Here is a 16,702-nt window from a genome sequence, read left to right as displayed (position 1 = left end):
TGGAAGATCACCATGTATCTATCTATCTATATAACAAAATTTGGTTTTAATAATTGATTTATAATTAGTCTTTTATTTAAAAATTTCTAGTACACGACTTTTGTTTGATTAGTTATGTTTATGACCAAAAGCATTATACTTCAATTAGTGGTAATAGAAAAACCCATACATGACAATCAATTTTGTCTCAAACAAGGGTATATGCGTTTCTAGTTGACTACAATTAGTCTACAACTTATGATAGAATCATTAAAAATAAGTTTTAAAAAATTATTAAAAAAAAATACAAAGTTGATGTTCACTTATGATAGTCGTATTTTTTATTATCAAACCAAGACATTAATCGATTTTTGGAGCGAGAATTAAACTCCAAATTGTCCACTTCTAATGACTGTGCTTTTAAGAATCAAACCAAGACATCAATTAGGCCTCGTTTGGGAGGAAGGAATGGAATGGAATGAAAATGAATGAAAAGAATAATTTTAGAATATTCTTCCCTTCTCTTGTTTAGGAGTTTTAATGGAAGGAATAAGTCTATTCCCTTGTTTGAGAGTTTAAAGTGAGAGGGAATGAAATGGGTAGGAGGGAACACTCATTCCTCTCTATTCCCTTAAAACCTCAAATTTTCATTCTCCCCAAAATTGAGAGGAATGGGAGGGAATGAAATTAGATTTTAATGAATTTTTTACTAAAACTCCCAAAATACCCTCATATATTCAATAATTTATTTTAAAATAGGGATCTAATAGGAATATTGTCATAAAATGATTTCATTCCATTCCCTCCATGTTACTCCAAAACAAAATTACTTACATTCCATTCATTTTCATTAATTTACATTCTTTTATTTTAAAACATCCAATCTAGGTTACTTAATTCTATTTCATTCCATTCATTTCTCTTACTTAAATACATTTCATTCCCTTTTCTTATGAACTCCCAAATAGAGGGTTAGTGTTTGGTAGGCAAGAATTAAACTTCAGATTATTTAACAATTAAAGACTTAACTAGTTGAGATAACTGAAATTCACACAAGTTAATTATATATATATATATATATATATATATTTTTTTTTTTTTTTTTTTCTCTTTTCTTTTCTTTGAGATTACGGATTACCCCACAACCAGAAGCTCAACTTATTTATTAAAGTAATTAAAAAAAGATTAATATAATTAGTTACTAATATTATTACAATTTGGAAGCAAAATTGTACACATAAAATATTCTCTACACACTCAATTTCTCCAAATTGGCCCTAGAGAGCCCCTTAACCTCAACAGCCAACCTCTCTTCCCCAAGCCTCCTCAACCCTTTACTCAAAACCTTAACCACATACTCATCCGCCTCAAAAGTGGACCCCCACCCACTCCTCTTCATCATCTCGTAAATCCTGACCGTCGATTCCCTCCTATCAGCACCAATCACCGCCTTGATCAACCTGATGAGCCCCTTGTCGTCACACTGGATCCCACCCCCCCCACAATCTATCTCCAAGTCATAAATCAGACGGTCGAGATCTTCCACCATTCTGTTCCTGGCGAGAGCGGCGGCCACGTCGGCGTAGAGGGACAAGTCCGGGTTGTGATATTCAGATCGGACGGCGGAGAAGGCGTGGAGAGCGAGGGCGCAGTGGTCTTGGCGTAGGAGCTCGCGTAGGGTAGCGAGGAGGTCGGCTTTGAGGAGGCGGGAGAGGATGGGGGAGTAATCGGGTGTGGTGGAGGAGGACTTGTGAGCTCGCTTGAGAGTTTGGATGGCGTTGATGGCTTCGATGCTTAGGATGCGGCCTTTCATGAGGGGCCCACGGTTGGAGCGTGGACCGCAGCGTATGGCAACGTAGGCGGTAGTGGTTGTGGCTCCTGTGGGTCTGGGTCTGGGTCTGGTGGTGTAAAGTGGGTTAACGGGTTTGAGGAGGAAGGGGAGGTTTTGGTAGAGAGTGGAAGAAGCCATGAGTTGAGTTCACTGAAATGGAGTCTCGGGGAGTGACCTTTGGACTTGGACTGTCTGCCTTTGGATGGGATAAGACATAAGTGAGTAAACCTGGCCAAACGGGTGGGGCGGGTTGGGTTGGGTCGGGTTGTTTTCACATGATTTTTTAATAAATACAGAAGAACATGGATTTGTCATTTGGTAACTCATGCTCTAAATTAGTGATTATGAGATTCATTATTTTGAACTTACTACTCGTGTCAACAAAAACACAAGTTTCACTTTTTCACAATATCAACGTTCCAAAATATAAAGTAAAATTACAAATGCATAATTAGATGGCTAATTTGGCAAAGAATAAAAACATATAAAAAATTTGCAATCTTGGAAAATAATTTCATGATCTAATATCTTGAAAAGTAATATAATAGTTGTGTTTAATTTTAAATGTAATTTAGTTGACACTATGTTTCAATTTGAGTATATACATCAATTTGGTATATTTATATATGATTTTTTATATATAAATATCATGTCATTGTTAAGTAATACAAGTTTTAAGAAATATCATCTTTTATTTTGAAAATTATTTTCAAAAGTCGCTTATTTTGGCTAGGGAATGTTAAAAAATAGATTTAAGCCTCCATAATTTATGCCAATTTTATTAATATACTTCGACTTCACTCTTTTCACATTTATGAATGATTTTCATACATATTTTTAATTTCAAATATAGTTTGAACCTACAGAGTCCTCTTTTGATGATTGTACTCTTTATCATCAGATCAAAACACTAATTAATTTTTGGTGTAAGTCAAATATATGTTTATATATATATATATATATATATATATATATATATATATATATATATAGTTCCAACCTAAAACATCCGTTTTTGATGATTATACTATTTATCATCAAATCAAGACACAAATCAATTTTTGGAGTAGGCAATAATTAAACCCCAAATCTTTTATGCCAATTTTATTAATATACTTCGATTTCACTCTTTTCACATTTATGAATGCTTTTCATACATATTTTTAATTTCAAATATAGTTTTTTTTTGTATATATAGTTTCAACCTATAGCGTCTGCTTTTGATGATTGTACTCTTTATCACCAGCTCAAGACACCAATCAATGTTTGGTGTAAGCCAAATATGTCTTTTTTTTTTTTAATATAGTTTTAACTTAAAGTGCCCGCTTTTGATGATTGTACTATTTATCATCAAATCAAAGCACAAATCAATTTTTGGAGTAGGAGACGATTGAACTCCAGATCTTTTATTCAATTATTAGAGATTTTACCAGTTGAGCTAACTAGAACTCATATACATTTTTAAATCTATTGTAACCAATTTATCTTAGCTTGTACGTTGTCATTTGATATTTAAAAATGTTTACTTATTGCATTATTCAAGTAAGAAGAATGCCTTAATCATTCATCTTTCAATTCGTTTGCATGCAACTAGATAAATGTCTCAATTGTTTTTCTTGAGACCATTGTATTTGAATATATATATATATATATATATATATATATATATATATATATATATATATATATATATATATATAAGAAATTTGATTTTTTTTTAAATAATGATCATGGGCATTATTTTGTCAATTAAGTTTGAGTTGTGCATTGTAAAGCCCACAACAAACAAATAAATCAACCATGTCTTAATTTTCTTAATTTTTAGCATATATTTTTTTATAGGGTTAGGTAATGGGTTAGCGTGGTCGGGTCGAGTTAATGTGCAAAAAAATGGGTTAGGTAACGAGTCAATCCATTTTTGCTTTGGGTCAACAAATTTGGGTTTAGGTCAGGTCAGCAAATTCCAACTTGTTTTTCCAAGTATACATAAGAGTAAATAAATAAATAAATAAATAAATATATATATATATATATATATATATGCAAGCATTTTTAAAATATTAGTGAGGATGTAATTACAGATAACCCACTTGAGATTAAGTATGTTTTTACATTGGCTACCCATGGTTCAAAATTTGGCACTTTACCCACCTAAGGTAAGTTCTATTAGACTTCCGTAACCTACACATTTCCATTAGAAAAAACATAACATAAAACATATTAAAAAGCTAGTGTTTAAAATTTTGCATAAATGGATAAGATCAAATTTTAAATAAATATTTTGATATTTCAACAAGAAGATTCAATAAAAGAAAACTTGTATTATATACAAAAACTTCATACGAAGCATTAAAAAGTTTAAACAAATAAAACCCAAGTGAGACAATACAGAGAGAAAGTGGATTGCATTCAAATATCAGACTATTCCTTACCTATCGATTCTATCTCAAATGTTTTGTATATTGTTTTTGGACCTGTTCCGATTTTTTACATTGGAACATAACATTTCAGTACCAACTTATTTTAATGTACCACCAAAGTTCTATATATTACAAAATTTATATACCAAAGTCTACATAACATAATACTATATAATATCAAATTATTAATTCAAAATTAAATAATATACATTGTTAATATCATCATTATATATAATATAATATTGGGTAAAATATTATATATTTTGGTCTCCAAATTTTGGTAAAAAATCAATTTTCATCCTTAAACTTTACAAAATGTTCTAAAAGTTAAAGAATCTTGTTAAAATCCATAAAAATCTTATTAAAACTAAAGAATGTTGTTGAAATTCATAAAAATGTATCATAAAAATTTAAAGAACATGCAGATTCTACAATTTTGTTTTTGGATAAGTGCAGAAACTACTCATTTGTTGTCCTTGTATGAAGAAAATTTATCAAATGGGGTAATATTTTCATTTAATGACTCGCACAAGTAAAATCTCAAAGCAAAATGTTAGAGTTACAAATTATTTCACAACATTTTTTATAAATGGTTGATGAGGTAAGTAATTATTGGTAAGTGAAAAAAAATGATATTAATAGTGTTTCCAAGTGAAAACTAATAAGAATTATTCACAAAAACAGTTTGTAAAAATATTATTAAAAAATTTGTGACTATTGCATAATTCAAGATCAAAGTGGGAAAGGTTGGGACATTTTCTCGAAGATGTGTCTAATACGGGGAAAAAAAGGAATCCCCACAGTAACTTAGGTAGAATCGGGTTGATGATAGGTTTTGGTTTTCAGACCTAAACTGAACCGTACGATCCGACCCAGTTAACCATGAACCTCTCACCAATCCAGTTCTTTTAACCCTACAAACCGTTCTACGCATAACAAGCATGAAACTGTTCGAACCGTAGTTGAACCGCTTGGGTCTGAAAACCGTCCACAGTTTTGACGGTTCAAATCAAAGCATTAAAAAAATTTGTCGAACCTCCTTCTTCTTGCGTGTCTCTCTATTACTCTTTGCATTCTTTCTCTTTCCACTCTCGGATCTTCCATTTCGTGTCTCTTCATAAAGTTTGGATCTTTTTCCTCAAGTGATAGAGAAGAGAGGGCAAGATGAAATAGAGAAAAATGAAAGAAGTTGTTGACAAAAAAGAAAAAGGAAGAAGGAAGAAAAGAACAAAACAGAAATTCATAAGCACACGGCGGAGAATGCTCAAGTGAAGAGAAGAAAAGAAATTCAAAGTTGGCATCTAAAACTTTCAAAAAAAGAAGTAAAAAGAAGTTTTGAACCGTAAAATGCCAACTTTGAAGCACTTTGCGTGGAGGATGTGCTGCCAACGCATTCTTCGAAGTTGAGCACCTTCATTTTATATTAATACTCTTTACTTTTCTTTATTTGCTTTATTGGTCTGTCCTCCCACCAAAACAAGAGACTCCTTACTCCTTTTTTTTTTTTTTTTTTGGAGAAAGTAAACAAGAGACTCCTTGGCTAGGAAAAAAATATCCCAGACATAATAATGGGTTAAAAATTTAAGACTATCATACTTTTTTTTAAAAATAAAATTTGAATATTTATTTATGTTTGCTTAAAATTTCAAATTTCTTGTTTTGTAAAGCAGATTTTTATATTTATTTGGTCTATTTTGGTCAAATTTTTAAATTTATTTATATAAAATAATTATTATATTAATTATGATGTCATCAAAGTTCGACCTCGGTTTGATCTCAATCCGACTTTAAAAACCTTGAACCTCTTCCTTTTACGATCTTTTAAACGGCTTGGGTTTGAAAACCATTGTACTCTCATTGGAATTCATACACGAACGTGGCCTTATAACTTGTTACACAGTATACCTACAAAGGAGATAATTTTTGTGCTGATTGACTCATAAATCAGAGCATGAACCATGATTTCGATATATAATTCTCCATTGACATATTTAAATTTCTATTTGTTTTGATTTTTCAGGAGTTGCTTAGAAATATAGAATGTTGTAGTCTGTGTCTGACTGTCTGAGAGTTTTGCCAAAGAGATAAAGGAAAGTTGATTAAAAAGTGAAAAGGAGCAACAAAAAAAAGAAGATTACAAAGAAAAATGCGTCGACAGCAGGATTCGAACCTGCGCAGGCAAAGCCCAACAGATTTCGAGTCTGTCTCCTTAACCACTCGGACATATCGACAACTTTTGTAGGGTCTTCTCAGTATTTATATTTAACCTATGTTATAGAATTACTTTAATATTTTAAAATTATATTTTCGGGGCCTACATGATTTTAATACATACTCTACTACTACTACAGTGCTACCCTTATACCCGTGAATTGGGCTCTGAATAAATATAAAATCAAAAGTGGGCTTCTAATTAAACAAGTAGACAATTCATGAATGCTCCAATATGAGTATAGTTCTTTTATGGATCTTATGACATAGTACCTATGCTATGCGGCCTTGTAAATTTCAGTGCAATAGGGCCCAATTATTTATGATCCTCAAAGTTGTGGACCAACAGGCTTTCCTTTCACACAAGGCATGCGAGCTCGTTAGTATTCAAGCAGGGTCATAATATTTGCTGCTAGGGAGTGAACGCTAGCTACCTTAGGCTTTAGAACATAAGCTAGAATGGTGTAATAATACCCACATGTTTACTGCTTAAAGATTCTACGTGACATTATTGATTAGATGACAAAATATTCACATAGATGGTATCTGTTTCCTTAATTTCTCGAGCAGGGAAGAGTGACAGTTGGACTTGGAGGTGTGTTACTGTTTTTAGTCCAAGGCTATTTGTCATACTACTTATTGTATAGTTATAATGTTAAGTCTTTCAAAACAAGAGGAACTATTAGCAATTAAAGCAATGTCCATTAGTCCTCTCATGTTCTAATACATATCACTAGCAACAATGTATTCCCTGTAATTGGTAGCTCATATTCAATGAATTGGATTGATCTTTGATTGATCTTATCATGAAAATTTGATCTTGATTGGCCTCAATAACTTCCACCAAGTAAGTTTTCACTTGTAGTTGAGTAGAGGCATCTCAGATTCCATCTTAATGTTTGTAGAAACATGATAAGGACCATATCAATCTCTTCCTTTTGTGATGTAAAAGCAATAAGGATGGTTGCATATAGGAACAACAATGGTTGTCAACCTTCTCCTATGCTGTTTACTGGAGAGCGGTAAGAAATAAAATAAATAGAGCTGCCCTCATGATGGACAACATGGTGTTAGCTAAGAGTACACTATCAGATTTTCCCTCAATTTTATGTGTTTTTTGAGGCCAAAATGGCAGACAACAACATGGAACTTTGGCAATAGAGCGTTCATGTGTCAATGTATGCTGTGGCTTAAAACAAGCAGCAGCAGCTAGCATGTGATGACTTGAGGGGAAATTAGTCAATTGTATATATGAGCAAAATCAAATGAAGTTTGTCTACATGCTGCAATTCAATATGGATGCTGCTGGTTTAATTTCTGAGATTAGTTAGCAGTATACTTAATGACCTGTTGAAGGAAGGAGCCAGAAGGCTTCAAGTTGCAATTAATCAACTAGCACCACTTGCAAATATATTTCACGTGTGCTATTTGGATATGAATTCTCAGCTTGATCAACAGTGCAACCATGATATGTGGTTTAAATTCAGGGCTCATACATGCCATAACTTGCTTTCTCAATGTGCTATGATTCTTTTCACATCATATCTGTTAAGCATTAAGGAATACACATAATATCTCATATAAATTCTGACCACTTCACATGTTTCTTGTAGGTGAGTCTTTTTGATGATTATGTTGCAATACCTGATTGGGAAAACAATCAATAAGAAATCTATAACTGATTTCCATTTTCTTGCACATCCCCTAATCTCCTAAATTTGTGGCAAGGTGTATATCCTAAGCATTATGACAGAAACTTTAGATGCCATATTTTAATGTTGATCTCCATTATTATTGCTAGTTATAATGCAGCATTGAGGTAATGCTCCAAGTATGATGCTTTTGTCAAAGAAATACTTTCTTCAATAGCATCATTGCTATTTATACATAATATTCCGTATGCAATACTTTCTCCCATACCATCAATGCTATTTATACTTAATATTTCGTATGCAATCTTAATTCCAATTGTGTTCAGCAATACCAAGCACTTCCATTATTCATCAAAGTGAAAAGCCTACGTCTTTAAAGTGATTGGCAGCTCAATGCCCAACATTATTTGTATTGATAATCAATCGATTATATTGGGAAAATTCGGTACTCATGAACATCTTATTCTATGGCATCATTTTTCTTTTTGACACTCTTAATTTGCAACGTAAGATTCGAAAACTATCTCTGCTGAGCATTTTCACAATTACTTGATAGAAGGGGAATAGGTTTTTTCTTTTAAGATAAAGAATCAAAGCTGCTTTTGAAGGTTCACTCAACAAAGCTAGCTCCTAGCCATTTTTGTCCTTTCTTTTTGACAGGGAAACTAGCTTTTAGTCAAGCCAATATAGCTGAATAATATTATTCAATAACTTTTAATACGTGTCACCTAACCGCTGAAGGTTAGGAAGAAGTGTGCTTTATGAAAAAGATCTCCCTGACATACCGTGCAAAATACCAAATTCTGTTTCTATTCACAGTTCTTACATATCATTCCAAATTTGCAGACATTTCTGAAAAAGTTAAACCTTTAAACCCAAATGGTATTTTATAAAAGTATTTTTATTTACTGCAAAACTTAGTACAGTTCTTTAGATAGCTGTTGCAAATTGAATGTCTCTCATTGGCTTTGAGAAAAAGCTCATGTAGGTTCCCATATATTAATCAAGCGCGCGATAAAATTCAGGATAGACCAGCTCAATTTGCTTAGTGTAATTTGGTCCTTTTTCTTTTTGCATGACACATTGGAAACCACAGTGTTGACTCCTTGAATGAGAGTCTCAAGTCATGTATACCTTTGATAACCATAGTAGAGGGACAAGAACAAATTGAAGGTAATCCTAATCTAATTTCTTAAACACAACATCTGATTTGGATCAATCCATGTATCCATCAATACTCTGAGGAATTCAGATGTCAAAAGTCTGTCTATTTCAGGGCAAATGACTAACCATACAGCAAAACATTAGGAGAGAATTGACAAGAATGAACTAGAAATTATTTTTTTGCAACACTTCATCAATTGTAACTAAAGATCCATCCAAATTTTAAGCCTTGCAAAGGATTTAGGTATTTCCAAGGCCGGCTCAACAAATTTGGGGCCTTAGGCGAAAATTTTAAGTAGATCATTTTTTAAACTTTAAAGTCTAAACCTGCACAAATAAAAATTAATTTATTACATGGTTCAATAAATTAGTATCAATATAATAGAAATGAGTTAATATAATATACATCAAATTATTAATTAGTGTGATAATTTATAATAATTGATAAAGTAAGAATTTGCATTAAAAAAAAAAGATGTGATAACCTATTAATTAGTGTGAGCCATGTGGGGGTCAGCTGTGAAGTCGGTAGTGTAAAGTATGGGCTTAGCTTAAGGCCTTGTGATGTGTTACGGGTTGTGGACAAGACTACACAGTACACATAGTACTGTGCAGTCTTGTCCTATCAAGTTGTGTGCACTATTATTGTGTAGTATTCTGCATTTTAAGATACAATGTGACATTTTTAATGCATTTTATTGACCAATAGAAGTACTTAAAAAAATTTTTGTAATTAAAAAATATATAAATATATTATATATATATATTATTTTTTTTACAAGTAGAGACCTTTTTTTTATTTGGAGGCTTTAGGCGATTGCATCAATTACATCTATTGTTTAGCCGGCCTTGGACTTACTTATTTCTAATAAGTATTTTGCACAAAAATAAAAAAGGAAAAAGATTGATTAGAGTATTGTTCTGATTCATAACTCTTCTATATAGTTCATCACTATCCAAGCTCATTAGTTTACCCCTAGTCTATCTATAATGATTGGCCTCAACTCACAGGAACAAATCCTAGGCCTCACCACCTAGAATCTTCCTGCAAACCCTAGGCTTCACCACCTACGGGTGTTTGGCATTACCGCCAAACAAAGCGAACAAAGGAGGGGACAAATTCTCAACTCATCATAAAATTATTCTTATTCCAATTTTACTACTTTTCACCAATACAAGAGTATAATTAAATAGGTTTTAGGGATTATTCTAACATGAAAAACATCTAATCAAATTCCTTAAAACCCTCAATATTAAAACCAAAAATAATTTTACATTCAAAAATAAAATCTTAGATGATTTTAATGCTCCCTGCATCAGTATAGTGATGTACTGATATGTTATTGAATCACTGTAATGTTAAATCTATATCAATTTATTAAACAGCCTGTCATACAGATAAACAAACAATCAGAATGTAGTCCGACCTACTGACATGTACATGCCAGTTTGTGGTTTAGCCTGCTTGATATGCTTGGCCATGGTTTTCATCCTTAATTTGTTGCAACATTATTAGGTTTCCATCATTATCATTTATCAGAGAAGCATACCTTAATGAATAAACATGTCATTTTAATCACACTGGCGCTTGTGCTTTGAGGAATGTTTTTCTTTATCTTGTTGCTCATTGATTGATCACATCAGATGAGCAAGATACTCTTTATCTTTCAACAAGGGCAACTAAATATGAAATGCATGACAGTATAATATGAATTGTACAGCAATGCTTAGTATCTAAAAAACTATAGGTCCTCTTTTGGACCCTACTGAGTACTGCCTACCATCATGTTGTTTAGCTACTAGCCAAAAGACCCCCCAAAAAAAATGTGAGGCCAGGTCTTGCTAATGATCTGTGTTGGAGTGTTCCAATGTCAAGGATTCTACACAGTTTGGTATCTCCCAATAATTCATGTTCTGACAATACAAAGCAAAACCAGATGAAATATATATTTATATATATATGATCAATCAATCCTGTGGATTTCATTGATGTTGTTAATTAGGACTCAAAATGGCTAGGTGGAAAATTTCCATTTTGGGTTTGGTAAGGATGTGGCCTTCATGTCCAAGTTCATAATCTCAATGTAAGGCGGCCACACAGAGTTTGTATAATTACTCATTGACTTGATGAATATATTCATATAAAACTTCAAGTATGGTGTGCTGCTGTGCTGTATACTTGAAACCTTGTTCTTACTAGCTCCTCAAAGTTTGGGTTCAAGCTTGACTTTACCGTCAAACATTTGTTATATTATATTATAATCGGGAAAGCTCTCTTTAACTCTCAAATTGCAATCAAGCAAGAAATATTCCATTTGATTTTCTTGATAAAGTTACTAATTAGTCAAATTCTAAAGTGAAATGGATATCATCATATAAGCAACAAACCCATTAAATGTTTGCAAACCGCCGACTAAAAAAACTATAGAAGAAGTTGTACTAATTTTTTTTTTAATTTTTAATTTAAAAAAAATGAGTTCCATGTGCTTTGAAACCAAATGGGGCTTCAAAACTATAATCCCCCATGTTAAGATAATTGTGGTTGATATGATATACGCATCTTAATGGAATAGAAGCACCTTATCCAACGGTGTGGATCAGGTTTAATTGGTCCATCAAAGTTTGGTGGACCACACATCTTTAATCTTTAGGGAAAAGTGAGAGTCAGAATGTTGAAGATGAACACCGTGACAAAATAGAATTGGATATTGAGGAGCAAGTCGTATCCCTTTCTTATCAGGTAGCTGCAACTTGTGCTCCCACTGTAGCAATGGTGCGCGGCAAGTGGGACCCTTTTACTATGTATCACACACTCTTAAAGCATATATGATCCAGATGAATATTGATGTGAATTGGACATGAGCAAAATGGTGAAACAAAAAAGAGAATAAAGAGAACTTTTTTTTTTTGTGGTAATGAAAAGAAATTTTTAGCAATGTACTCTTTTTTCTTTTTTTTTTCCCCGGGGTTTTGAGTGGGATTGGTTCCACTGATGGACACCGCGTGACAACTCTAGTTAAGGCCTTTTTGGGACCCACCAACCATCCATCTCATGGCAAGTACTTTGTCAATTGGACCCACTTCATAGATGGTCCCTCACTTCCTTGACTATGCTCATAGTCAAATAAAACTGCAATGTTTTCCATAATTAAAAAAAAAAAGAAAAAAAGAAAAACTAAATTATATGCTCTTAAAAATGAAATTGTTGTATTTACTATTTACTATTTAGCATATGATTTAAAAACCAAATTAATTATTTTTAAATGTCTTGAACTTGCTTAGCACTAGCCCAAACTATATGAGTGCTTATCAAATTTTACCACAAAAAAAAAAGTGAAAAATTCATCTTTAATTTTAATTAAAGAGTAACATTAGTCCCACAAATTCTTTCTTATTTCAAAATTTCTTTTCCTATAATTTTTAACCTTTTTTTTGAGAATTCTTCCATTTACTCTTCTACCTCATCTGAGTAATATTTTAATTAGTATTGTGTTACTCTTCTTTGACAGGAAAATATGTAACATAAGTTTAGCTGGAACCTCCTCCATTTATAAGTTTTAGATAGAGGGTGTTGTCGTGGGTTTAAAAACTATTGAGTACATGTGTAACTTATCAATAAAATAATTTTTTTTAAAAGAAAGAATATTATTCATTTAACCATCCACGTAAGCAAAAGTTTTAATGGAAGTAGAGGTTTCAATTAGTTATAATATTTGTTTATATTTAATAATAAAAATTTTATTTCCTTAATATATTTAAAATTTAAAATTTAGGCAACTCCACACACATTGATGTAACCATATATAATAGCTTGTCATCATGTAAATCCCAAGCATGTAAACTAATGTGTTGACCAATAAATCTTTAAATTAAAAGGTGTCCAATTAATATTATCCAACATTCCCAACTAATAATTTTGTACCACAAGTTTTAATTTTAAGCTGCAATATTATAAGGTTTTGCCATGTGACATATTCCTTGAGAATGTAATAGAATAAGTTTTATTTCATTCATACTTCGGGTGGATTTTTCTTTTTTAAAATTGAATAATTTCTTAAGAAAGTTTGGCATGGTGTTGCATATATTCCAACTTTAAGGGATGAGTACTATTTATACAATCCTTTAAGGAAATTGGTGTATTTTACTATTTTAATAAAAATGAGGGGGTGTTAAAATCCATTGCAAAAATTTAGCATGTGTGCAAAATTTAGACCAAAGAAAAGTGTAAACCTAGATAGAGTTCACTGGCAAGTAGCTTGGAATTGGATAGCCACCAATAGTTGCTACAAGTAGATTATATTACTTATCCCCTAAATAAGTAAAAACTAAAAAGAAGACTGGTGCAATAAATATATTATTAAAACAAGTGTCTCGAACAAGTAGTTTTGCCAGTGGAATTTTTCACGTGAATACACATATAATGAGAGAAATATCTGACTTATCAAAGTGGTACTGAGTATTTATTTCCCTCTAAAGTTTAAATTCTCAATTATCTTTTTTTTAAAAAAAAAAAAAATTCTTTGCTCAAAAAGATGAATTTTCTTAATTGTAGATTGATGTTCATTCTTTTATTTAAAATTATTGAGCAACTGGGATTAGTAGGTCATTGATGCATATTTTAGTTTGGTTGTTGGGAAATAGAAAAAGAGAGAATTATAGGAGAATCTAAATGCTAAAATTAATTAGTTCTAGCCTTCTCTTTTTCTCAATATCCTCAAGTTCTATATAGTCATCAGCTGCACCAAAAAAAGCATAGAATTCCCATACATTTTGGAAACCAATCAATTAATGATCGAGTACAACATGAAGCAAAATACTCAAATGAAGAAGGTGAATCTTCTTGAAGGACTGTGTATTTAAGGACTGATGAAAATTTTCTCTCTAATAGAGAAGTCTTATCTATAATAATAATAATAATAATAATAATAATAATATAAAATTTTTATCTATTAAGAAATTCATATAGGAAAAGAGAAAGTTAACTCTATGTTATAATCTTAATAATATGAAAAATCATCTTCCAACTTTGTCCAAAATGGCATACCGAAACAAAGTTGTCATTTGTCAATAATGAATTTTCAAAGGAAAGAAAAAAAAAAAAAACAATAATAATAATAAATGAAACTGATAAGAAGGACATTTGCATTTTTATTTATCAAAATGATATTTGTATTCTTGAGTAGGCATGAAACATGTTTATTTACACCAATCACTATATCATGCAATTTTTGATTTTGTAAATCATATAGTATGATCAAATCACTACACGTTACTTTTGAATCTTATCACCTTTATATTTAATCTCTAAATATAACACTTACAAATCTAACAAGGAAAATTACTGAGATACTGGAGTAAACTAATAACAAATTAGTAATATTTTTTTTTCATGAATAAGAAATTTTCATTAAAACAACAAAAAAATTACAATAAGTTTTAGCAACTCGAAACAAATAGCAAATAAAAGCTGCAAACATGCCGTTGAAACATGCCGTGGGGGTGACTTCTTGTTTCCTTGCTGAGCTTTGGGCCCTCTGTGATGGTTTGAATCTCTGTCTTAGCCGTAACTTCACTGCCGTTGAAATTGAGATAGATGCTAAGTCTATTGTGGATGCTTTGAGTAACCCGAATTATGCCAATTTATTTGTATCCTCTCTTATTGATGACTGCAAGTGCCTAATTTCACAGATTCCCCAGATGCGTTTTAGACATTGTTACCGTGAGACGAATAGATGTGTGGATGCTTTAACCCATAAGGGTGGCTGTCTAGCCGCTGATTTTGTTATCTTTGATAGTCCGCCTGTGAACATCACTAATTTATTAGATTTTGATCTTAGTGGGTTGTATCTAAACAGGCTTTGTCCTGAGATGTTGTTTTCTTTTTAGTTTAATGCAATTTCCTCTTAACCAAAAAATAAAATAAAATAAAATAAAAGCTGCAAACCTTTCTAGCACATAATTACACAACAAGTTCCCTGAATAATCAGTAATAACAGTTTGTAAACCAGAGCACAAATAAAGGTGATTAAGTAACAAACACGCTCTGAAATAGCTAAGCTACAACACAACATACACAACATACACAACATACACAATACAATTTCCTATAGATACCTTGCTAGAAATAAAGATATATGCTCTCCATTTAATTTCATTCCCATTGCAAGCTAAAAAATCTGCAATTATTTCTCTATCTCCAGATATGATACACAATAGTTGAACAGTAGTTGCAATAATTAAGTATTCTTAATATTAGTGTTAAGTATTTTCAATTATTTGTGTTATTCTGATAAATGGGTTTGAAAAGACATTGATAATGATTTGATATATATTAAAGTCTTAAATGATGGGTGGCTTGAACTAGATTCCCCTTCTTTTTTTTTTTTTTTGAGACGTGTTGAAGTCCACATTTTAAATCTGTCTTAGCTTTGCTCTGTCAAAGTACAGAGCAGCAGTTAATTATAGATGATAGGCTTGAGGTATTTAAGGAGGTGCTGGTGTCCTAATTTCCTTATCTCACTCTTCTATTTTGAATAGTATTTTAGTCCTATACATATGTTCCCTCTTCTTCCCATCTCTTTTATATTGAAGTTGATTAATTAAGGTACTTTTTTGTTCTCCCAGAATAAAAGTTCAAAGAACACTTTTTGTAAATGACACTTGTTTAAGGTTTGGTTGAATGCTTTATTATTCTTATTTTTTCTAGTGTTCGCTGCAAAAAATTTCTTTTTCTTCTTGTTAATGAGAATGGTAATTAAATTTTTGGTCTTGTTTAATGTGAATTGCTAGCTTAAAAAAAAAAGTATTCTTAATATTGCAATGTGTTAGGACATATATAATTCATGTTAGGAACGTATGTTATCATGTATTGGCTAATCCTTTGACAAAACGCACTTTACTTATAATTGGGTAGATCTAGGATGTGTTTAATGCTTCAAAAAACAAAATTTCAAGTTCAATTTTTGAAGCCATGCAAATCTGTCCAAGAAACAAGTAATGAAGAGCTGGTTTTTAAAGCTCGACAGCTAGTATCTATCGAGATTTAAAAAGTTGTATAAACCTGAATCTCGACAGCTGCTCGACAGATAGGGTATTTATCGAAAATTATGAAAATCAGATTTTCAGCTCTGATTTCATTTCAATCCGTGAGTATGTGTTTAAGTTTTTTTTTCTCACAACCCTAAACATATATAAGGAGTATTTTAAAGGCCGTCACAATGAGCACAATTGCACAAGTGTGAAGTAAAGTGTTGTTCATGCAAATTGTGACTGAAAACCTAGTTTGCCCTAGTTCATCTTTCTCTTGACGAAGTTGCTGTGTTTGTACACCGTAGGGTTTTGTGACCAAGCAATTTCGTGATCTTCATTGTGTGATGAACTGAAGAACTTTACAGCCAACATCCTTTACAAGTTAGTGATCAAGTCGCGTACTGTGATCCGTGCAT

At 31.8% G+C, this 16,702-nt stretch overlaps 2 protein-coding genes and 1 non-coding gene across 3 annotated transcripts; 1 reads left to right on the top strand and 2 right to left on the bottom strand.

Moving 5' to 3' along the window:
- Positions 1–1,140: 1,140 nt before the first annotated feature.
- Positions 1,141–2,054, bottom strand: LOC142634017 (protein THYLAKOID ASSEMBLY 8, chloroplastic-like). The gene has a single exon (XM_075808280.1). It carries the CDS (start codon positions 1,946–1,948, stop codon positions 1,229–1,231), a length of 720 nt encoding a protein of 239 aa, XP_075664395.1. The 5' UTR covers positions 1,949–2,054; the 3' UTR covers positions 1,141–1,228.
- A 4,325-nt stretch (positions 2,055–6,379) lies between these two features.
- On the bottom strand, positions 6,380–6,461 carry TRNAS-CGA (transfer RNA serine (anticodon CGA)). Its single transcript has one exon. It is a non-coding gene; the product is annotated as a tRNA-Ser (tRNA).
- Positions 6,462–14,732: 8,271 nt separating this feature from the next.
- Positions 14,733–15,143, top strand: LOC142634845 (uncharacterized). The gene has a single exon (XM_075809097.1). It carries the CDS (start codon positions 14,733–14,735, stop codon positions 15,141–15,143), a length of 411 nt encoding a protein of 136 aa, XP_075665212.1.
- The last annotated feature ends 1,559 nt before the right edge of the window (positions 15,144–16,702 follow it).

This window comes from Castanea sativa, chromosome 5, assembly GCF_040712315.1.
Source record: "Castanea sativa cultivar Marrone di Chiusa Pesio chromosome 5, ASM4071231v1".
Taxonomy (NCBI): domain Eukaryota; kingdom Viridiplantae; phylum Streptophyta; class Magnoliopsida; order Fagales; family Fagaceae; genus Castanea; species Castanea sativa.
The sequence above is the reverse complement of the archived record's forward strand: the minus strand, read 5'-3'. Positions and strand labels throughout refer to the sequence as shown.

Excerpts from the sequence above, each read along its gene's own strand:
- LOC142634845 (XM_075809097.1), top strand. The coding sequence starts at position 14,733 with ATGCCGTTGAAACATGCCGTGGGGGTGACTTCTTGTTTCCTTGCTGAG.
- LOC142634017 (XM_075808280.1), bottom strand. The coding sequence starts at position 1,948 with ATGGCTTCTTCCACTCTCTACCAAAACCTCCCCTTCCTCCTCAAACCC.